The sequence below is a fragment of the Leuresthes tenuis genome, unplaced genomic scaffold (assembly GCF_036924035.1).
Source record: "Leuresthes tenuis unplaced genomic scaffold, fLeuTen1.0.hap1 SCAF_2, whole genome shotgun sequence".
NCBI lineage: Eukaryota > Metazoa > Chordata > Actinopteri > Atheriniformes > Atherinopsidae > Leuresthes > Leuresthes tenuis.
The window spans coordinates 12,956,475-12,980,754 of NW_027325356.1; the positions used below are offsets into that span (position 1 = coordinate 12,956,475).

At 42.3% G+C, this 24,280-nt stretch overlaps 1 protein-coding gene across 2 annotated transcripts in view; it reads left to right on the forward strand.

Moving 5' to 3' along the window:
* The window catches only part of cd276 (CD276 molecule), a 62,184-nt gene that overhangs the window by 11,416 nt on the left and 26,488 nt on the right, over nucleotides 1-24,280 (forward strand). For both annotated transcript variants that reach the window (XM_072380242.1, XM_072380241.1), the window contains exons 3-4: nucleotides 3,443-3,793; nucleotides 6,238-6,534. In XM_072380242.1, coding sequence (XP_072236343.1) covers nucleotides 3,443-3,793; nucleotides 6,238-6,534 — 648 coding nt within the window. The remainder of the gene's footprint in view (nucleotides 1-3,442; nucleotides 3,794-6,237; nucleotides 6,535-24,280) is intronic.

The window sequence follows — 24,280 nt, forward strand, 5'->3', positions numbered from 1 at the left end:
CCTTTCAAGCTCATGCTGTTCTTATAGTAATATAAAGAGAACTTGATGAGTACGGCTTCAACAATCAGCACTTTAAGACTTCATGAACTCAGAAATGGTGTCTGGTTATTTGTAACTGTCTCAATTTCGACATAAAACCTTGAGTTTACTAATACTTGAATTGACGGAGCCCAATCCATCTATTTGATGTGCCAACACACTGTATTCGTAAATGTGCAAGGGTGCAGACGTGCCCTTACCTGTCTGAGTCTCCCAGGTTAATGTGAGGTGTCTCTGGATTTAATGAACAGTCTGGTACATTACTCTGCAAGCACCCTGCCCATAATACCTCAGATTCACATATTTGCTCCCTCCTTGTGTCTCCCAGTCTCCTCGCCAGCCTTCACGCTCGGTCTCACGTGCCGCGTTAGAATGCCGTTAACTGTAGGAAAAACCCAGCAACAGCCATGCCTTTCAGATTTGAGGAAAGCTGGTTGGAGGGAGGTGTTGATATTGACAAGGTGGTGGCTAGTCTTGAAAGTAGAGTGGAGCGCAATGTAAAAATCACTCAGTCTTTTCCAGCCAGCCCAGTGTCTGGCTGGTAAGCGGGGCCCGTTGCCAGCACTCACAAAGGGTGTAATGAGTTTATTTCATGTCGGCTGTGAAAGTGCCTGTCTCTGTCTCACAGGCACTCAAACAGAGCTGAAGCCCATAAACACAAAGTGCAGTGAGTAAATCCCCACGGCCTGACGTCTCCCAGCCTGCCCTCTATGGCTTCTGAGCATCTCTTTATCGAGAGGGAGACATCAGATCCTCGCTTGACCCCAGAGAAGACACAATGGGGCGGCACAGCCCCCTCACCAGTCTTCAGTCTCTCAGACTTGTGTCTTGGCAGAAAAGGTGCAGACCTCCGGAGAGACCACCATTTAGATCCTCCATACAACATGGTCGCCGTAAATAACAGCATATCAAAAACAGCCAAGTGTGCAGTGATTTGCTTGGCGCCTCGGTGTTTCACCTCTGAATAGGACAGCACGTGTGCGTTTTTTCCATGACGTCAGCTGGCACAGCTTTTCCTACTCTCCTGTCCAGTGCCTTCCCCGTGACGCAATGCAAAATGCTCCCCTTGTGTTCTTTTTCCAAGTGCAGGTCAGTAGCTCTGCTGAGGGTCAGAGTAGGTGGCAGGTCACTGGTTAAAAGAAGTGTGTGGGGAAAGAGGGAGGATGAGGAGGATAGTAGAGAGAGGAGTTTCTATCTCTGACATGGCTTTGGTCTGGGTTGAGGGATTAGTGTGTGAGGCTCCACCACAGTCTCTTCCCTGGCTTGTTTCCAGATATTATCTTTAAGTGTGAGCCCAACGCCGGCCTCTCTTTCTGTCTCCCTCTTCCCTTCCCCCTTCGTGTAGGAAGTCAGTGGTGTGAGTCATCCCAGGCTGCTCAGGGAGTGATTTAATTGCTCTCTGTCTTCCTCCTTCAACACGTACGTCTCGTAGAGGGCTGTCACTGACCCTCCACTCCTACAAATAACACCAGCGCCGCAAAGGTTGGGCCACCTCCAAAGACCGTGCAAATACACACTCCAGAAATTTCAGTTCTCCCCACTGATAGCGCAACAGTACCGCCATGCTTTGCTGTGATAACTCTTCCATATTCTGTCGCCTTGCTGAGTGAATGTGGGCACAATATGGGGGAGATGGAACCCCCACAACACACACACACACACACACAGCAGCAGAAGCGTGTTGGGCTTTTGTAATCACAGTTTAGAAAAAAAAAGTCTTCCCCGTCATCCCTGTCAGGGTTGGAGAATTGTTTTGTGAGTGGCACGTGGTTGGAATTGATGATTTGTTCCAGGTCAAAATGGTGGAGCAGAAATCTCAGTTGAAATGAAGTCAAACCAACCTATTAATCAGTGGCTCAGGTATGCTGGACTATGATTGGAAAAAATAGACAATTTTCTTTTCCAGTGTTGTTTCTATTTTCGTTCTTTACGTTTCAGACAAAGGAAACATGTTATGTTGCAGTGCCCAGTACTTAACCTTTTTACATTTGGATAGAAAAAAGAACATGTCTCTCTCTCTGAAAGTCTTTTCCTAAGACATCTAAACCACAGCACCCATGCTGAGAGCTCTGCACACACCATGCTGTCCATTTTCGCTCCCTTTTCTGCACTTGGGAGGTGAGACATAAGGTGGCACTGTTCCTGCAGACGATTTGGTTGGTGGGGGTGTGATGTGGAGAGGACACCTTGCGGGGATTGGCTGAATGTGATTGAAAATGGGGCTGCCTTGACTTAGCATTACCCATCCGTATGAACCCTCTCAGATGAAAGACTTGTTTGTTGTTAATGGGGGAAGTCATTATAGCACCTCTGCAGCAGTCAGATCTCCTTCACAGCAAAGTGATTCAGCACTGACATTGGCTGTGTTATAGACGGAGCTCAAAAAGGGGTGAAGAGGCTAAAATGCCAATGTGATTACAACAATTAGAGAGGCTGAGCATAAAGCAGAATGTATTGCCCGGGGACCGAGTGGCTTTTTTCTCCCCTGTGATGCTGATGAGTGTCTCAGTGCTCTATAACAGCAGACGGGGATCAATGGAGAATGCTGACTCTTGAGGAAACTATGGATGTACTCAGGACCACCTGAGATGGCTGCTAATCCAAAATGATTATGCACCGTACTCTTTGCTCTGGGTCTAGTCTAGACAAAACAATCCACACACACACACACATATACACAAATGCGAAAGGGAAAAAAAAAACAGCCTTTGAACAAGAAACACAGTCACTTTTCATTCCCACGAAAAACACACTCAAGAGTTTCACTGCAGTTATCTTCAACCGCCATCACCTCCTCCAGATTTTTTCAGATTTAACTAAAGATTAAACCAAAGCTGTACAGATGCTGTTGCCTCCGTCACTGAGTTTTACTGCACTGAGCCATCGCCAGGAGGCAAAGCAAACAAAGTCCCGATGCCTACCTAGAGAACCCCTCTTCTTCCTCCCTTTCACATTCATCCCAGCTTAGTGGGATGAATGTGAGAGGATGGGTGCCTCTGAAGCAGCCACAGAATATTTTTTAGATGTTTAAAATGTTACATCCATTTTAATTTTCAAAGACATTCAAGTTTGAGTAGGTGCAAGTCTGTTTCACTTGAAGACGGCACACGGAATTAATGCCGTGATTCAGCGAATACTGTGTATTTATACTTGATCTGGGCCAGGTAGTATTAGCTAATCGTGTTTACTGTATATTTAATACTACCTAGGTGACAAAGAGGTGTTGTCTGGCATAGTGAAGGCTCCCATAAGCAGCTGTTTTCTAGAAAGAATGTATAAAAGCACATTTGATCATACTCCTTTGTAGTGAAGAGATTCTTTTGCATCGAGCAAAATCGAAATGAATTAATTATTTTTTGCTGATGATTGACATTAGTTTCGTATTCCACATCCTCTCTTACAGCTGTGCTGGAACTCCAAGTCCCGGAGCAACCAGTGGTCGCGCTGCACAGAAGCGATGTCACACTCAACTGCTCCTTCAGCCACGTCGGTCCCTTCAACTTGTCTGATCTGAGTGTCTTCTGGCAGCTGACAGACACCAAACGCAGCGTTCATGGGTACTGGGCGGGACGCGACCAGCTGGTGGACCAGGCTGAGACCTTTGCCAACCGCACCAGCTTGTTCCCCAGCGAGCTGGGCCTGGGCAACGCTTCGCTCCTGCTGAGCAGGGTGGTGGTGGCTGACGAAGGCAGTTACACCTGCTTTGTCAGGGTGCAGGACTATGGAAGCGCCGCTTTGTTTCTGCAGGTGGCAGGTGAGTCAGGCTCAAAAGGGAGTGTTTGTAAAAGTTATTTCAGATATAGTTTGTATCAACTGATTTATTACACAGTGCTGATCAACACCTGAGATGAGCACCATTTTAACTTTGAAGATTCCATATTATGCCTAAACTTTTGTGGTTTTCTTCAATAAAAGGTATAAAAGGATGAGAATGGAGGATTTCTCCCTCATTTAGAAATTCTGGATCTGAATTAAGCGTTGCCCAACAACTTTGCTTGGACTAGGTCGGCAGGCCAAAGAGAGGCACAGCTAACAGCTAACAGCTATTCAAAGCGTGTGTGGCTCCAAGTAGACCATGAAGTCATCGTAGAACTAATCGTCTGATAGATTACGTGTTTTAGCCACAGTCAGATCCAGACTAACTTCTGGAGGTTCTAGGTTCTATTCTGCTAAAAAGTTTAGTTTTATCAGACCTATTAGAATGGTTAGTGTTGTTAGCATCTTTTATGCTGTATGTTGTTAGCTTTGGTTAACTTCGTATGACTGTAATCAACATCCTTGGCTAGCCTCTCAGCTTCAAACCAACAGTGATGGGTACAGTTTCACTTTGTCTGCTTCATAGAACCTTCATGTTTGCCTTTGCTTAAATGCACAGACATCTCCCCTTTCAGAGGAGGAATTTGATGTTTGGATGCTTGACCAAAAGCAAAACGTACACGGAATCTTCAAGGTTCTTGGCAAGTACGTTGGTCTTAGCAGCTAGAAGAACTTGTCACAGTTATTCTGTGAATTTAGGCGGCGCCAGTTACTTAAGTCTCATCATCCGATTCCACATTCGACATGTGATGCTGAGATGAGGGCTCTGCAGGTTCAGTCTGTTGCATAACTTTGCAACCTTTTTCACCAGGATTACAGTAACGACTCCAGCTGTGTGTTTGAGCTTGTTATAATGCTGCAGGATGATTTTTATGCCTCCATCTATGGTATTGCTCGATGGAGAATTCTTTCTGGCCTTTGCACGGTATTGTTTACACATTGTTTTTACACATATCAGTTTTCACTTGAAGCAAACGGAAAAAAACAAAAACAACAACAACTGTAAGGTCACAAATGAATGATCATAGTATTGATCATCATATTGCAGTGCTTGATGGCCTATCTGTTAAACTTCCAAATGACAGAAATACATTGTGAAGCACTTATTTTGTACCTCGTCTTCATGACATCAACGGACTGACCACATACACACCAGTAGTTATGGGTAATTCAGAATAATTTCCTCTCACAAGATGTAAACAGGTGATAAACGGCTTATTTGGTGTTGCTGAGCATTGTTTTTTTGTCAATAAGCACTGATTGTGTTCCCTTTCATAATCAATATCTGCTGACTTTGATTATTAGCTGTTGTCATGGTCAATCAGTCACCGCTAACATCTTGTATCCCGTGTGGCTACATCGCCCTCCTTCACAGCTGAGACCCTTTTTTTTTGTAGTTACAATGATGCTTTGCCTCCCCTTCCTTTTCACATTTCTATATCTGCTATGAGAATTGCTCCACTCTTCTCCCAGGAAGGATGTGCATTAGACGGCGTTGATGAATAACAATTTCTTTTTTTTTTTTTCTTGTCTGAGTGTTAAAAGGAAAACAGTGTGTCCAACGGCGACAAATTGACTCTATTTCACACTGTGAACGTGGATTTTTAGAAATTCTATTTTTAGCCAATATTTACTCTTACTATCGCAAGCCTCCTTCATGCTGCACTGGAAGAAAATGAAAGGAGCCCTTGATGGAAATCTGTAAGTCAAATGCACAGCTGGAGGAGTTGGTGTGGCCCATGCTAAATCGGTCTTTGTGCCACTTTAAAAAAAGAAAAAAAAAAAAGCTCAAGCAAACTTATTTCATCACCCTTGCACCTTTGTTTGATGTGCTGTGATTGGCTGTGGGAATAAAGCATCCTCCCCCTTTCCACCTCTCTCTCTACATATTATTTGTCTCGAGGAATTGGAGGAGCACAATTGCAGTCGAGGCTGACAACTCAACCCCCCGCTTCCATTTCTGGCTGTGGGCTGAGTCGTCCCAAATTTTGATGCATGTTGGTGCTCTCCCAGGCCTCCCCACCTCTTCCCTCCACAAATTTCTGGATGTGTCTCAGTGCGTTGGGTCTCCAGATGAAGCAGCATTGAAGTGAAGGGGTGCAGCATCACTGTTAGCTGCAGATGCTGTCTATGGCTGAGGATCTTAAGTGCTGTGTTATGCTGAGCTGCTAAATATAATTAAGATTTTAATGGGAATCATGTCAAGCAGTTCCCAGGGTGACACTCACTGGAGAAAATCTGAAATTAGTAAATCGAGTTTGTCGCTGTTGCATTGTCATTGTCTCTATATCCTCACCCACCCATCCACTTCCTTACATCTTGTCCCTCCTTCCCTGAGTCCTCGCACTTTTCGTCTCCTTATTTCTCTTCTTATTTTCCCAGCTCCCTACACCAAGCCTGTGTTGACTTTAAAGCCTGAATCCAACCTGCGGCCAGGTGATGAGGTCGCCCTGACTTGCTTGGCATATGGAGGATACCCAGAAGGCAGTGTTATATGGCAGGACGAGAGTGGCCGCAACCTGACAGACAATATCACCACGTCAGTGGTGGCTAACGAAGAAGGGCTGTTCACGATGACCAGCATCCTGACAGTAGTGCTGGAGCCCAACAGCACCTACAGCTGCCGTCTGATCAACCCGCTACTTGGCGAGGAGGGCTTTGCCTTTGTCACGATCACAGGTGGGAGTGGTTCTTCTCCTCTAGTTCTTCGTAAGATGCTTTCAGTCAACCTTCATTCTTGTGCAAAGTAAACAGCCTAATTTCAGTGACTTCATGCAGTGATTAAATGTTAGCAGCTCAGACTAATCATTTTTCTCACTCATGCATATTCAGAGTTTCCTTTTTTTTCCCTTTTCTTTTTTAATTATTACTGTATGCTTTTGTGAATCAATCTGTCAAACAAATTTCCTCCTGTGGAGGCTTAACTTCTCTCTGTGTCTTCCTAAGTCAAAGCAAAGCTACAATGAAATGAATAGGAAGTAATGAAATGTCCAATTACAGTGCAATAAGCAAAACCCATCAGTTCTTCTGCATCGTTAAATTAGATCAGTGGGTGATTATATCCCTGAGGATAGTCAAATAAGTATTCATCACACATTTCAAAAGATGAAACAGTAATAAAGTAATATGCAAGAACGAAGCGATTAGTTTCCTAGCAGCTGTATGCAGGAAATGTTTCTTCTTTTTTTTACTTATATGCACGCCTTTGTCTGGTTGTTGATCCAGTTTTAAGCTGAATGTGTCACCGTCCTTATAGGATACCCCCCCTCCCTCACACACACACACCCTTCCACAACACTATCCACTGCTCGACCATGTCCCCCTGGCCCTGCTGGTGTACTCCATGTGTTGAATGCAGTAAGGATGCCGTGTAAGGTGGGCTATGGCTGGGTCTCTAATGGGAGCAGCACTGTGTGAAATGGCTCATAAATAAGTAGAGGTGGCCCGAGCCAGCTCTCTGGACTGTAGCTGGTGCTGATGCTCGGGCTGTTGAGACAGAGGTCGAGGCAGAGGTCAGGGAGTGCTGCTCCACTGGGCTGGGAAATGACTGTGCTGTCTGGAAACAGGATGGCCGATTGGCAGGACTGGACGGCTGAGTGAAGGTGGCCTTTCTAACAGTTTGGTTGGCCTTTTTCAAAACAGAGCAGATAACCAGTCAGAGGGACCATTGGGGGAGTGGGAAGGTATTAAACACATTGCGAGAATAGTACAACTGTAAAGTGTCTGCTAGAATAATTTGTGGGTGCTGTTATCGTTCTCTTTTTGCTGGATTCGTGTACCATTACATCATTACCCTTCATGTCACTTCCTTCAATTTGTCTCATTCCCTTTTACAGACTGTTGTTGTTTTTTTTATTTATTTTGAAATTTTTGAGAGAGCTATCTGGATTGGTGCTTTTAGACTTTGTTTTTTCAAGGGCAGCCGAGTCAGTGTTTTAGCACCACAGAGAGTAAAAGCTCAACTGTTAAGCCAAACCTTTTAACTCTACAGTTTGATTCCCTGACAAGAATGCGGAAAACATCAGTGGCACAGCCAGAAATATTCTACGAGATGCGCTTTGATAACATATAATCATGAGATTATATGCTATACAGATGATCAAGTGTGGCTATGTTGTCATTTGATGTCATCACAACCAAAAGACGTACTGGAGTAGATGGTGATGGATGCACTTACGGCCAAACACTGAATTACAGCTGTTGTTATAGGATTTTTCATTTAATTCTTTTCAGACAAACAACTGTGAATGCTGTGATCCAACAAATCGCCTCCTCAGTTATTGGGCTGTCTGTCCTTTTTATTTTGCTTAGAAGCCATAATGTCTCCATTTAGTGTTTGGCTTTACAATTAAATCCATAATCTTAATGTCGATAGATGCTCAGTGAACAGCTGTCTGATGAAGTTAGGCATCTTAAGGTACAGAGGCTTCAAACAAATGTGCACAAATGACATTTGTGTTAGTATCGGTACAGAACTGAATGGCAACAACTCAACAGTTATGGTCTCATGAGGTAATTGCATTTAAATAATAGCTTTGGCAGTCTGAGTTGTAAAGAAAAAGTAAAGAAACTCAGAATGAACAGACCCTATTAAAGAAAACAACCAAGAGTAGAGTGAAAAAAAGATGGTCGTTTTAAGAGCACTGGAGTTGTTGAAGTGTGATGTAGCAAAGATTCAAGAGGGACAGCAAAAGAAGCAAATCCCCAAATAAACCTTGGGAAAACCTTTAATTACAACAGTGGTGACTGGGACTTCCTGCAACTGGGTGCACATGAATAAGAGTCATTTTTCAGTCGGAGCGCCTGCACAGCTTGATGATGGCCCGAGTTATTTGTTAATACACAGAAGATTTATTGCATTTTATGTGGCAAGATGCGAGAGGGCTTGTTTGAAATGAAAATGTGTTTGCATTTGTTTACAACAGCTGGTGTGTGCTTAACAGTTTCTGTAATTAATTTTGACCCAGCACAGCACTGCAGAATGAGCCGAAGTCGAGTTGATACAGCGAAATGCGCTTTCTGTATACTCTGTAAACACAACCACGATCACCACACTCAGGCAGTGCTTGATCTTATGGGAACGTTTGAAATGGGTTGGAAATTCTAAAAGATCTACGGAAGTTGGGAAAAATAGTGAGACATGTGGGAGGTAAGAAAAATAGAGTGGGGTGGGGGGAGGTAGAGAGGGAACGAGCGTGTGATAATTTCACACTCTCTCCGATCTCTGATTGAAAAATTACAATAGTAATACAAATCTCCCCAAGCAGAACAGGAGTTTGACAAGGTTAATGTTGAGAAAATGAACCCTTTACCCACACTGAGGAGAGCGCTGTGTGCTCTGTCATGAGCTGCAAGTGGAGTCTGTGTTGAGTCAGCCATGTTAAGCTCACCTCTCTCATAGTTACCACCAGTTTCCTCAAAGTCCTCACGCATCACCTGCACACTGTCAAACATCTCACAGACAGTTGTTCCTGTAAACACGGCCTGCAGAGTGTCGGGCTCCCCTTTTTAAGACAATCTTTTCTATGGGGAGTGTTTTTGTGTTGCTGTGATATTGGTAGATTTGCAGAGGGAAGCCAGGCTGAGATTCAGACAGGCCTACGGCAACAGCTGGTATTAATGAACAGCCGGATGATGGAAAGGAGCAGCTTCAGTCCTCAAATGAACCGTGGCCTATCTGCTGGCGTGGACACTGTGCCTGTGTGCTAACCCCCCCCCTTATTCCTCCGTCTCACACTCCGAGCATTTTCTGACCACTTTGTTCTGTTCTCCTCAAAAAGAATAACGTTTTTGAAGGTTTTCAAGACCAAGACTGTATCCTTACTTTAAAAAAAAAAAAAAATTCACCTTGATCCTTTTCTATATGTGAAACTTTGGCAACGTATTCCATCTACTGGAGCTGTGTGATTACTGCAGTGTGCTGTCTGACGGTTGAGTTTCAGGGCCTTCACTGAACACCCTCTCCAGCACCACCCCCACTCCATCTGCTTGCTTTCTCAATGAGGATGGCGCCATTTCCCCAGCATCACTTTGCTGGCACAGCATTTACAGTGAAAAGTGTGCGGATGGAGATGGAGTGTGTGAATGAAATAGATGGAAAGATGAGCCTGGGAGATGGAGAGAGGGAGCCACGGAGGCAGGGTGAGGAGAGGGGGGAGAAGTTGATGACAGAAAGTAAGATAGAGACAACAACGTTTGCTGAGCTCAGAGCTGTAGCATTGTGGCCTGATGGGCTGGAGATGGGCTCAGTGACAAAGAGGGAGACCCCATCCCTCCTCAGCCACCAGCACCACCTACATGATTTTCTTTTGAATTTGACCCTTTAGCTGCCATTCTTTGGTCCTCTCTGTGCAGCGCCGTGGCTTTGTGGTTAGGTTCATAATAAAAGCAGCATGTATGTGTGCTTTTCTCAAGTATGTGATGGTTTAATTCCTCCTATAACCACAAAATACAGTGAATATACACACACTGTACACATAGTCGTTAAAAAGTTATGTCATATTTGACGATTTCTAATCAAGGCTTTCTGTAGTCCCAAGTCTGAAAGACTGAAACATCTGAACTTCCCTTTCTCTGTAAAAGACCAAGAAAGACAAACGTATACATGAAAAAGCTTTAGCCTACTCTTCCCACCATTTAGTAGAAAACGTGGTTTGAATGTTGTTTTTTTACATCAAACACACACAAAAAACCTTTTCTGAAAAATGAAGCTAATGTTTTCCTTACCTATAGATGACCTAACTACACAGAGCATGTAAGGTTGGACTCTCTCGTGCCTTTTCTTGGTGAAACCGCATGGGACTGATTGGACCGAGTGTTTTTTGCTGCGCATCAGTCACACTTGTTGGCTTTACATTTTAGATGGTGTGACTTGGCTTGACTACACAGGGTTTTTGGAACTGATTGCACACTCAAGAGTAGGTCCTTATTACCAAGTCATTTTTGGTTCCAAGCAAGCTGAGCCAAAACTAAACGATGACCTGAACACTGCAAACCCGGGTGTCCCACCACAAGTCCTGCACACACCTGCTCAATTCCTTGTTTTCGGTAGGGAGAAATCTTTTGGAAATCAGGGGCCACAGTTTACAAATCTGTCAGCGTGATGGTGAAACGTGAAACGAGAACATCTCGTGTGTTTGCACAGAGGGAATAAGGGCGCGCACAGGAATTACGAAGCCAAGAGCTCGATTTTAAACCAAGAATAAAGATTTACACATGGCTGTATTTCTCTCAGCTCTGATCACTCCGGTGTGATGCTCACATTAAAAAGATGCCAAACGCATCTATTAAAGCTGCGCTGCGCCATATGATGGAAAAATGCCACGTGTCTGTGAGAGTGAAAAGTGTCTTTTAACAGACCCTCACAGCTTGGCTTTGCTACTAATATCAAACTGTCCTAAATCTCAAAGAGACCACACACACATTGCCGAGCCCAGTTGTCTTCACGAAGCAGTGAATGCGGTCACTATGGCGAACCTTTGCTCTGCTGTCTTTTAGGCCACACGCTAACAGTTTAACTCGTAGTTTCCCTCAGATAGTCTTTTCTGTTTCTGCTGTTTTTTTCTGCTTGAGGTACACTTTTTTTTTTTTTTTTTGTCTGATTTATTTCCCCAAGGAGATTGTTTATTACACGTGATTGTGAGGCGTATGGATTCTAAACCAACCTTCACTGAGTAAACCAAGGTTAAAAAACAACTTTAATTGCTATATAAACATTGACCTTTGTCATGAAGACCGATTCTAACATTGTGTGAGCAACATTCATCTATCAAGTGTTTTTTTTTCCCCCACCATCAGATATTTTCCAGCTTGCTTCTTGCTCCTTTTGACTGACTATGTAATTATGCCTTTAGAGTTTAATCCTGACGTTACATTGCCATCTAAATAGCTATCTCTACCTCTACCTACCTCATCCTCTCTTGACCCATAAAGTGCTCAGTGCTCTCTGTTGTTTGTGAGAAATCTTCTATGAGATTGTTGTTCATTTCCATTATTTCTTCCACTTAGAATCTCTGCAGGTATTGTGTGGAAGTTTATTTTCTGTCTGAAATTGCAGTGAAAGTATTGCTCTTTCAGTACTGGACTGCCAAAGGGCCAAACAGAATGATGCATTGATCTACTTGTTCAAAGGTTCTCTCACAAAAGTAACTGTTGTGGCGAAATTGCAGTGATTGCAGCTACACGGTAAATATTTTACCATATGATAGGTATTTGTGCTTTTCTCTGCCAATATCTCCTGTCAAAACCTCGGTCGGTCTATTACGTTATTTAGTATTGTGTTTTTCAACTTCAAGCTTTCCATAACAAACCACCGTGTTGGTCCACCTTCTCACTGAATAAGGACTGATTTAAATGCAATTAACAGAGCCTTCAGAGAAACAGAAAACAGCAATATAAATGGATCTGTTGTCTGCGGAGCAGCAAGCAGGCAACTTTCCCGACCAAGCGCTGTATTAATTAGTGCCCAGTGTACAAATTGGCCCTCTTTCGCTTGCTGAATGTATACTCTGTCTTATCAGAAGCCCAGCTAGAGAAAACAACCACGTAGATGAATTAAGTAATGTAGACCATCTAAAATAAATCCAGGTAGGCGGCAGTGGTACCATTGTAAGCACATTAATTCCTATCAGGATTATTAACTCGGGACACTTGTCGCTGTCACCCCTCCTAAAACATTTGAATGTCCTCTTCTGGGCCTTAATTATAGGAAATTTTATCCCTGTATTATGGCCACGGTAAGGTTATTTATTATGCTCTTGGTCGTACTGTCTGCATCTCTGAGGGATTGTTGGGTAAGTTTCACTTAGTGTTCAGTTGCAGCTCTTTTACACTGGCACAGTCAGGAGGATAAAATACGCTACTCTTCTTTGTGCTGGGATTTATTCTCCCTTTATTTCATGGCTGCTCTTCCATTTCAACCTTTAGCCTTAAAGGCTTTTGGCACTGTCTTGATGTCAGAGTGATTTTTTATTTATTTATTTTTTTGCTTAAATTAAAAGCAATATTGATATAGCGCAGTGCATTGAGTGTGTGTTCCTCTTCACTGTGTGTTTAGTGTTTGCTCTCACAGAAAAGCTCAGCTGTGTGTGTGATTGCAGAGTACATTTGTGAGGACAAGAAGATCTTGTTTGTCTACATGAGTACACCTTGCAGGGTTTATTCCTGCCTTCCATGGGTTCAGCATCTGTGGGATGGATCCTGCTTTTGATTAGACAAACAGCAGTCTGGCATCTTAATGTCTGCTCGCTGACTGGTAAAAACCTGCCTCTCTGTCCTCCATGGCTTTCCTTTTCAGAACATCGTATTTATGATGGCGGTAAACGCACAAAAGCCCTCTTTTGTCACTGATCGGGTTCATTTTGATTGTGACTTGCAGCGAGGACTATCACTGGGACCAGTGGGTTCCTGTAGTGTACATTCCACATAGCTCCCTCTAAATCCTGTAAGAGGGATTGGTTTCAGAAGGTCTGGCATAAGTCCTGGCTTCACAATATGAAATTATATTAGCTTCTGCTTTTCAGAGTTACTGGGAGGTTATCCACCAACAAACAGCTGTGCACCCCTTCAGAGTTGGGTCATTTAATTATTCAGCTCATTCATTTGATGTTTCTCTCTACACCTGATAACACTATGAGTTATTGTCCTGCAAAGGATGTTTGCAGACTCAGTAAATTGCTTCTGTGCATGCAAAGAGTCCAAACTAGTGGCTGGATACTCAAGAGACCATTGTCTAAAGCTTTAAAGTTGTTTCAATTAGGGGGTGTTGAGAGATTTAACTTATTCTCAGTATAGGTGACTCTTTTCTTCGAAAACTCTGGAGACCAGTAATTGATTACCAAGTGTGAAATGGAAGTTAAGAATGGACTGAGTGTGCCTCTCTCCCAGATGAGAAGTTTTGAGCGGCTCCCTCTGTAATGACAGCTTAACTTGAATATACATAAGCACCCGCTGACACTCATTGTGTTAAGAAAAGCACCTATGGTACGGCCCTTAATTTCAATCCCTGGTGTCAAGTATCACAGTGATGACAGTGATTAAAGCCGTGCTGTGGTTGTGCTCCGTATGATACCAGTCTGAATGGACAGCGGCTTGAGATGACTCACATACCCTTCAAGATACATTAATATCCTCCCGCTGGCTTTAGCCACGCATGTCTCCCCAGAGCCTGACAGCTTGCAGCTCGTTACAGACAAACTGTCCAGAAGGAAACAAACTCGCTCCTCTTACCTTATTAATATTGTCAACTGTGCTTAATTGAATCGCCCCCCCATGTGTGTTGCTGCAGTAAGTGCAACTCTGTCAGTGGCAGAGACAGCTCAGTGACCCACACCACATCAGTCTGTCATATCTATAATGTATCTGTCTCCATACTTTCACCCACTTACTCGCCCAGACAAAGAGTGATGCTGTTTGTAATGTGAGGTCATATTGCATATGTGGCCGTTGAAGGGGTTAAGGATTGTAAATGGAGTTGCACTAATATCTGTTGTTCCACACATTGTTTTGGGAATCCAGTCTTTGGACAGACTCAGGTTTGGTCTCTGTTCTAACTGTAAATGTACCTATTTTCCTACTCTTCAGATACAAGAGTAGTTTAAAAGCCAAAAGTTTCAAAATTTCAAGTTGTCCATTTATTATATCTATATTCTAACACTCATTCAGTAAAAATGTGCTTAAAACATTTGGGATGCCTTTTTGTATATAACATGATGCTGCTGGGAAAGGAGGATAAGAAGTTGGATCAAAGAGTTGATTCAACAATGGACTCTTTACCTGTTAAATAACACTTCAGGGCAGCCTAACTTCTTATGTCCTTGGATTTCAGTTCATACATAATGTGATGACAGTGTGGCCTTGATGGTTTCACCAGTTACCGGTTTGAAAAGAATGCTGCTTCAACAAAGTTAGGACTAATACCCAAAGATGAAAAGGAGCGTTTCCTGTTGTGTGTTGTGCAACACGGGAAGAATTAGTGTCAGCACCCCAAAGCAAGGAGAGAAGCTGTTGAGGTTACAGAGTAAAATAGGACAAATTGTAACCCTATTCATTGTAAATCTGCCTTTGATTCTACAAGAATGTTTTTTTTTTTAATCCCAGTATTTTCTTATTTTTCATCAATTTTAAAACAAGGGGTGGCGAGCTTCACTGAAAGCAACAACGGAGATTTTAATCGCCTCACAATATAGAAAAAGGGTAAGAAGAGAAGAGTTTTTGTAAATGAAGCTTTACAATCAAGAACAAACTGTTGAGGGAAGTAAAGTTCACTTACTGTTTGAACATTTATCACTAACGTTGTCCAGAGTCACTCTCTTGTATAAAGAACACTGTCCCAAAGTCATGGCCGAAGTGAAAGAGTCAGTTTTGCTCTCATTTTATTTCTGAAAATGCTTGCTTAGCATAAACACTGCTTATAGCAGTGGCCTGGTTCACATTATTACACCTGGAAACAACTACAGTCTCAAGGCGCCAGCCTGAAAAAAGAGTTTTATGACTTCATGCACTGCTTAAGGGCAGTAAAACTGCAGGTCTAACTAAAGAGTCTTTAAGGTTTTCTTATAGCAAGTTTTCAAGAAGTTTGACTGATCCTTATTTCACACTCGTGTCAATCTAGCTTTTTGGCCTATTTGGCATTTTATCTGTTGAAGTTTTTTTTTTAGGTTTTTGGAAAAAAAGTCTCACTTGTATGTGAGATTTGATATTTGAATAGTCTCCTCCTCACTTTAGGCGCTATTATTTTCGCTTTCTTAATAAATGTCCTCATCAAACCATCTTTTCGTCACCATTTCTTGGTTTTGTGGAACATTTCTACCCATGTGGAGCTTTGGCATGATCGTACTGTCCCTGGCTTTTTTCTTTTTTTTTCCCCTCGGCCTGAGGCAGAGAATTTTCTCGAGTTAAATAACTTAGCTGCACACAAGTTGTAAGTCTGCGATTAGCCATGTTCCGCTGAGAGAGATTTACAGAGCCATTTTTCAGTCTGTCCAAAATATCCTGCTTTAAAAGGGCTAGAAGGAAACAAGCAATAACCCACGAGAAACTGTATTCTGACTTTGAGTTTTGGAAAAGCTTTGTGGCATTGTCAGACTTCACAGCACCGGCTCCAATTGCTTTTAGCTTTTGTAAAATTAGAATGTAACTGTGTTATAACTGTTACTTTTACATAAAATATTGGCACTCTTTCCAATGTGACTGGTGATTTTTGATTAGTAAGGTATTTCATAAGACCTTCAAACACAAAGAAGAAATGAGGTTTTATGATTGACACTCAGTAAATGTCTAAACTTCAGAGGAGCTGCATGGATCAATTTAACAGAGCCTTTTAATTGACTCAATAAAGCTGTTTTAGTGATTCATGATGATCTTCACTATCCCTACTTTTATCTTTTCATGTGTCAGTGGAACACACTGCTAGTGCCTAATTGCCATATTTGTTTAAGCTAGGAGTGACAGCATTTGAAAAAAAAAAAAAGTAGTTAAGCTAAATATGGCACAGGGCTACTCATTAGCTTCATGAAATTGAGGGTCTGAAATAACGAGTAGAAGCTTGTCTGCATATAGTCGTTATGCAAAGCTAGAGGTAGTTAGTTACACATGGTAACTATCTAAAATGATCTTGGTAATTCACTTCCTGATTTTCTTCAGAGGCATGCAGGGTAAAAACTCCCAGGGGAAATATGCTTTTGGGAATTCTACCTTAGATCAGAGCATTCTGAACAGACAGTTACAGATGACTTACAAAATATATACGTCACGGCTAGGTGTCGAGCCGCCTCATAAAAACGGACCCAAGAGCAGACACAGGACTCGGGGAGAATCAGAGTCGGAACAGAGTTTATTTACGTTTAAGTGGTGGGTGTTAAGGGCAAACGAGTAACCGGTGTAGAAGCAGGAGCAATCCAGACTCCGCCCCCAGGAAACCTGCCCAGCCCCACCTTAGACTCAGAAACCACAGCAAAACCGCACGATCGTGACAATATAGTCAATAATGTTCATTAAATATTCAGCATGAAGAAAAACCTTCCTGCAGAATATCAGTGATTGATTATTTGTTATATTTTTCCACAGAATTAAACTTGTTTGTGTCACAATAAAGTCTAATAAGTTAGCAAGTAGCAACATCTGAAGTTACCTTTTCGTATAGGGCAGTGCTCATGTCAGGCACTCTTTGATATATACCCAGAACTATGTTTTTTCTAACGCCTAAAAGGGAAAGAAATGCCTTGTCTTGTGAGGTTTGGTTATGTTCAAGAGATGGACGAATAGGGAGGCTCTGACCTGCACCAGAGTGTGAGCCCTGCCCAGCTCGGTTGCTTTGAGACTATTCATCTGTCTCTCCCGTATCCACCAAAGACTGCAGCAGAGGAAAATGAGAAATGCTGTTTTATAATGAGAGCCTTAGGCAGAGACATGTATTTTAAAAAAAAGAAAAAAAAAATCTGTCATTATATATTCTCCTAGTAATACTGCAGTGGGAGAAGCATACTAAGAACTCACTCTTTGAAGAAGTCCAGGATGTTCTTTAATGTTTTGGATAGAGCGTACATTGGTTTGTGATACGGGGTTGAGCAGGGTTGTTATATTTTATTCAGAGATGTTATCACGTGAACAGTAACCCTTCCTGTGGATGTAAACTATTCTTGTAACGACAAACACCGATAGCTGTGCTCCTTACTTTCAGAGACGAATTAGAGGTGTTTCTTTTTGAACATATTGACAACAACAATGTCAGTTTGTTTGCAAGAAGTATAGCAGAAACCTCCCCCTAAAAAGGCCCGCTCGGTTCAGGGACTAAATGCTGCTGTCGGCTTCAGCTGCATAGCATCTAAAGAGAGTCTAAAAAAAATGCCAACAGCTAATACAAACTGCAGATTTACAACACTTGAATTGATGGTTCGGTAAGTGTCTCGTTGAAGTTTAAATTGTCAGTGATATTTCACACCCACTTTGCACTATTCTGATGCAACACATGGCTTGTTTCAGCAATAAGGTGTGCACTTTACAGAGGGTCTCCAGGGAATCTCATGCTGCAGTGTGTTCTTAGTGGAATGAGCCCTTTGAGTAAGCACAGTGAAGTTGTTGCTGGTCCACAGTGTTAGATTAAAACTGAACATCATTTGAAGTTTCTCTCTGTATTATTCTACATGCAATGAGCCCATCTGTGAACTCTGTCACTTGGATGTTTCTTCCACCAGCAGCCTGCACATACCCAGTGACAGAATGATGCTACCTGCAGGTGCTGGATGTCATTTTAACACTGTACCGGTATATATATATGTCTTTTAAATTGATATATATGAATGATTTAAAACAAAAGGGCTTGCTTGTTGTTATAAGCACTTAAGTGTGTTGAAGCTGGTTGTTTTCTCATTTGAACTGTTTCCAGCCACGGCAGAATGCTTTGACAAATCTTTTGCATATGTTATAAACGGCAATAGGTATAGGCTGGTGGAAAATTCAGGCACGGAAAGAAAAGTGCTGTGAACGAGTACAACTGCAAACTGGTTCGCATTTCACCACTAAAGATTCTAAGATGACATTATATCAGAGTTTGCAGCCTGCTGTTCTACCCAAAGTGTCCTAAACAATGAATATTACTGCTGTGGCAGAGAGCAGACGTGGTAAAGGCATCTTTTTAATCCATTCATACCCATTTGTGTTTGTCAGCACCTCTCGTTCGTATCAACCAGACATTTAGTCTGCCCTGGCACTGATTGCCATCACTAATTATTGTCTCCTACACATCTCCAGTGACATCCGTACAGGCATTTCTTGTTTTAGAGCTAATTAAACATTTATGCAACACAAAGTTGTAAAGTGATTATCACACCAGAGTTCACCCTGGACTGCGAGGTTGCTTTGTAAAAATGAAGCACACCTCCCCACCCTTCTAACGAAAAAAAAAAAAAAATCAATAGTCCACTCTGAGTCCAACATCTTAATGCCACTCTCGGTGGAGAAGGATGTGCCGAAGTGATGGAGTCTCTGTCAGTTACTAGACATCAGATGAGTTTTTAATTGAGGCCCCAGTGGGGCAGGGAGGGACGCAGAAGACGCTGAGAGACAGTTGGCTTGTTCGGTGCTGGATGAGCTCGGCAGGGCATTCATGAGACAATGGAGTCTCCCACTTTCATTCCTCTGGCAGGCGCAGGCTGGTCAGTACGGCCCAAAATTTAGATTTGAGAGTGGATGGTAATGACGAACATCACGGTACGCTTTCTTTCTATTTTTGAAAGGACGCACTTGAAATGCCGAACACACTCTGCTTGCCGACTCCGACTGTATCAGTTCATTACCTGAAGTTGCAATCAGTTAACTGTTAATGTAGTTCACAGCTAACATGGAGGAGAGTGTCACGCCTTGTGAAAATTAAAAGCTTATCACTCTGTGCAGCTGACACTGTGTGTGTGCATGCATGTGTGTCATTTGCCCCTTTTTCTCACCGCTGCTGCACTACAAATTTGGGATTTTGTTATGGGTGGAGTGCTTCCAAGTCTGTTTCATGTATCATGAATCTCTTTTTCTTGCTTCACCATGTCCTTTCACAGCTGACTTGTCTTATCATTAGGACAAGGCCAACGCTGTCTGCTTTGTAGTTTGTCTTTTTGCTTTGTTTTCAAGCAGTACTACTTTGGGTGAAAGCTTGAGCATGGTCTCAGATGGTCTTCACTCGCGAGGGCGCGTTTCCTCCCGGTTTGCTCCTCTGTTGAGCTACGTGACTGATTTCCTCCCCTGCCCTTTTCTTAGCATGCAAATGTGTGTTTATTTAACAGTAAAACAGAAGCATACGCTCATGGTTTCAAATCCAGAAAGCTGATGCTTGTGGTGCACTTTGACGTGACATTTAAAATCCATTCTGTATCAGAACAAATAGTGTTTTGAAATCCACATCAGGCCATGTGTGTTTATTCTGCCTATTTTGCCCAACTCCACCCCGGCCAATATTAAAATATAGAGCATATTCTCACACCCCTCTGCCTGTAATGTACTCTTTACCCTGCTAACACGACAGCCCTGTAAAGAGCTGTAAATTCAGTTAATTAGCCATTCTGCTGGGTATAGGATTACCTTCAGCTGCAAAGATGAGAAAAATTCACTCTAACCTTGCCCCGGGCAGAGTGAAGTCTTGACTTGAAATCATTCTTTTGAAACTACCTGTGACTTAACTTTTACCAACCTTCCTTTCAGACACATCACTGACTGTCATTGTAGATAGGGTTGTATGTGCTGTGGTAATACACAATGACACAAGCTTCTGACAGATACTGGGAATATGTGGGTTCCGTTTGTTTATATCACTGTGACACTGTGTTTTTAGATTTGTAAAAACCCGCATATAAAATATGTTTGTCTGTATAAAAAGTAGATTAACATACAAATGTTAGACTAAAGCCGGTATATTCTTCTGATGAATCCCAGTGAAATCCAAACTATTATGTTGGTTAAAGTGGATGCTTCCGCTAAACCCGTTTCCCAGATGTTGATATGTTTCGGTAAAACCTCAGTACTGTTATGGAGCATTATCTAGATTTATTTTTTTCTGTTTGTAGTTACTAGCACTTGTGATGGATAAAACTTTTGCAGCAGCTAGCTTAGTCTTTGATCTGTAGCTCATAGGGTATATGTCTCTTTTTTTAATAAAACAGCTTGACATGTCTCTAGTTTACAATGTGATTCAGGGATTTCTTTTCTTTCTTATTTTTTTTAGCACAATTCACTTCCATTAGATATGATTTGTTCTGATCTTGTCTGATACGATCCTTAACATTTGTTTAATATTTTCCATTGCAAACAAAAGCAAACCATTTCATGGATATATTTGGTTGAAAAAAAAAACAGGGAATCAAGTATATTTACTGCTTTATATACATTTTTACTTCATTCTTTACCTTGATACACAAGTCAGTCTTAAGCAATAAACTAGGCACAAGGTGCTGTAATTATCTTTGGCCTCACAGAGCTCTGGCTATGTTGTTTCTGGGAAACGTCTTGAGCGTCCATGTGCTTATCTCGTGGGTTTTTGTCCTTGCCGTGGTGACATCCATGGATTCACTGTGACGTCTCACCTGGCGAGTGTTCAGATTTGTAGTGTTGCTGCTGTACTTTAACATAGATGTTAAACAGGCCTCAGACTTACGTGCCCTCCTCCTCATAAAATCTAAATGAATCCAGATTTTGGATTTGATGTCACATAGTAAACTGTTTTTAGCTTTCGAGTAACATCTTTGCATATAGGTGCTGTTAAATCTGAGCATTTAGCAGGCAGCAGAGTAACGGTGCGGACCCACTCTGATGTTTTACTCCAACTTTGTCTTTAGAAACAAGAACTGACTGTGGGATCAGAGGCAAAAACTTTTTGATGTACATTTAAAATGTTTCAAATCAGTTCAATTCAGTCCAGTTTTATTACATAGTGCCAAATCCCAACAAATGTGTCTTCAAAGATACTGTCCAAGACAAGCCAATTACAATCCAGTTCGTTGTTTTGCAATCTTTTCAGGATCTAATTAATTTTGATCTTTACACCCTTCCTCGCTCTCAACTGTTGCTCAGATTTTTCGACCCAAGTTAAAGGATCTTTCCTGAAACTGAATACACCCACAAAACTCATATATGTTCCAGTCATGCTTTTTTAAAATCTTTTTTCATGGAATGAATCCCATTATTCCTCATAAACGCTTATATATGGCTACATTTACATATGTGTGGATCTGAATGTGCAGCCTGGCTTAGTCTCTTTGCCCACAGCTCATCTGTTCATTTTATAACGTAACGCTATTTATATAGGAATGTCTACAACCAGCAGGCTCTGGTCAATTACAGAGCTGCCATTTTAAGTTGAACATGCTTTTTTTTTAATTGCATCCAGCTGTTTTTGTCAATTTTACACAATTAATTTTCTTCTTTCTATTTCTCCTTTCGGTATCATACTGCCAGATTTTCTTGTTTTGTATTCACACAACACAGTCATCTATTACATATCTGGACCTGGCTTGCCAATTGTAACTCAAGTGCATCAAATCTCCATGTCTCCTTTCAGTGTGTGAGTGTTGTGTGGCTGCTGGACAGAGGGAAATGTTTACACGTGGATCAATCAGATTAAAGTCTGACTCATTTTATAGGTGAGATAACCTTACCACTCCAGCTCACAATTCTAAATCCATAGCACCACACATAGGCAGGCTACCTTTGGACTCCAGCCTTCCAGTGGAGAAAGGTCAACAGCCGCCTGACATGTCTCTGAGAGACGGCTTACAAGGTGAAAGTGGACTGATACCACAAAACCTTGTTGTGATTCAGTCGCAGTCCAGCCTTCACGCAGTCACCAGTTCAGTACGAGCTTGTTTGCAGACCAGAAACTCCCTCATCAACTTGTTTTTTTCCTCCTGCGCCGGTGGCTTAGTCTTTCACCCCTTTTGCCTGTCCCTGCAACCTTCACTGACACATTAACTCACCCCTCCATCACCTCCCCCACCACCTCCAGATGGCTTTAATGATTCTCCTGCTGAGGAGAAAAAGAGGGCTGTTAGAAACTTTATTCCTATAAATGCAGAGCCATTACTCTGCTTTAATGTGCAAGTCTGCACATCGTACTCTCGTGTTTGCCACGAGCACATAGCATCAAGGGAAGGGTAATAATGTCAAAGAAATTGTGTAAGTAAATGGGCGCTAGGTTGTCGTAGAGATGAGCACATTAGCTCTCTGCATGCCAATAAGACACTGAGGTAGCATCTCCGTGAAAAGCTATTTATTGAAATGCAAAAAAGGGAGAAGCCTCTGAGCAGAGATGCTGACAGGACGGAAACCCGTCGCCATCCATCTCAGTTTGCCAAGTTTTCCCTTTACAAGTCAGCTCCTTGTCCTCTCCCAGCGAGGAGAAATGTAGCTAAAAATATTGTATAAACAGCTGGTGTGCCTGTGTTTTCACAAGCTTTTCATGCTGATGTCAAATTGGGAGGGTTCTGTGGTTTTGATGGACACCTCCGAGGTTGATAATAAAGGCTCATAATTGAAAGTGAAGCTGAAACAAATTCAAAGTCATTCGTTCAATGTAATCCTAATATTCATGCTCATGTTTTTCATTCCGGCTAATCCGTGTCCTCTGACACAGAGGCATCCTCTTTCCATTAGCCTTGTTGTTATTGTTTCTCCCAGTCTCTTTGCTGTGAGATCAGCTGTGCTATGCAGGAACCGAATAAAGACATTTAAATCACCAATGTCGGAGAGTCTATTTGCACTTGCCAAGGTAATATGCATCAATCAGCTCCCAAGTGTCGGCTGAATGTGATTTAAGTACAGCTGCATGATTTTTCTCTCTGAGTTTTACATCTAATTCCCTTTACAATTTCTTCCCTGTCTTACAGTATTGTCTGAATGAATGTCTACATCTCTGGCATGTGACCTGTTATTAGAGAGATATAAGCCGATTTTGAGTCTTGTCCTTGGCTGTGTCTCTGTGGTTTTGAGGGCTGTATAGGTGCCAGTAAGTCTGGGCCCCACTCAACCCTTGGGCTAGCCAGTAGTCCAACTCACTCCTCTGTGATCAACACTTCTCCACTAAGATCTCCCTCCCTTTCTCTTTTTTCACAGCCAGGCTGTTCATCCTGACAATGTAAAAAAAAAAAAGCCTAATTGACTTTTCCTCTTCCTCATCTTTTCAACTCGTCTTTAATGACCCTTGAGGCTCTTCTTTGCCAGAAGCCATCCCTCTGACGAGGGACATTATTCTCCTTTGGTCCCAGCTTAAGAGGCTAGGTTTCTTCTCGACAGGTAAAACTGGGGTGACAGTTGGAGGAAAAGCAGCTTTGATCTCCTCTGTCTTCTCGTTGCAGAAGCAAGATGACAGGCAAGGGAGTCTTAGGAGCACTTTATTTCACCAAAGGTGCAGGACAGAAAACACTCAGGCTTGTAAAAATGCCTGCAAATCTTGGCTCTCGCGTTCAATGAAGCCCAAACAATACCTAAGCTGGCCTCTTGTGAGTCCCCTATAGTGTCTTCCAGAGACTAAGGGAGCTTCATTTCTCACTGGCGATGCGCCTTGTGTTAGAGGCTTCACACGGAGGTGGTGTTTTATCATTTTCCTGCTTGCCCCCATTAAGTCTCTATTTTTACCTTAGGAGTCTTCTGTGGCCTCCTGTGGAACACAAAGCAGTCCCACCTTGTGTAAGGAGTGATCCTCAAGGGCACACTACAGGTGTGGTAAATAATATCGCATGATGTTGCAGACATTGAGGTGTTACAGTCCGTTTTTATTTTTTCTTTAAATAAATTTGACAGTGCTCAGCAAAAGGCTGCAAGAAATGGACGCAACAGCACATCCTATAATCTGTACAATGCAGCAGAAATGATAAAAAACTGTCAGTGTTTACGTCGTTTGTACAGGTCAAAATCACGTTCAAATGTTTGTCCAGATGCAGGTTTTTTCCCT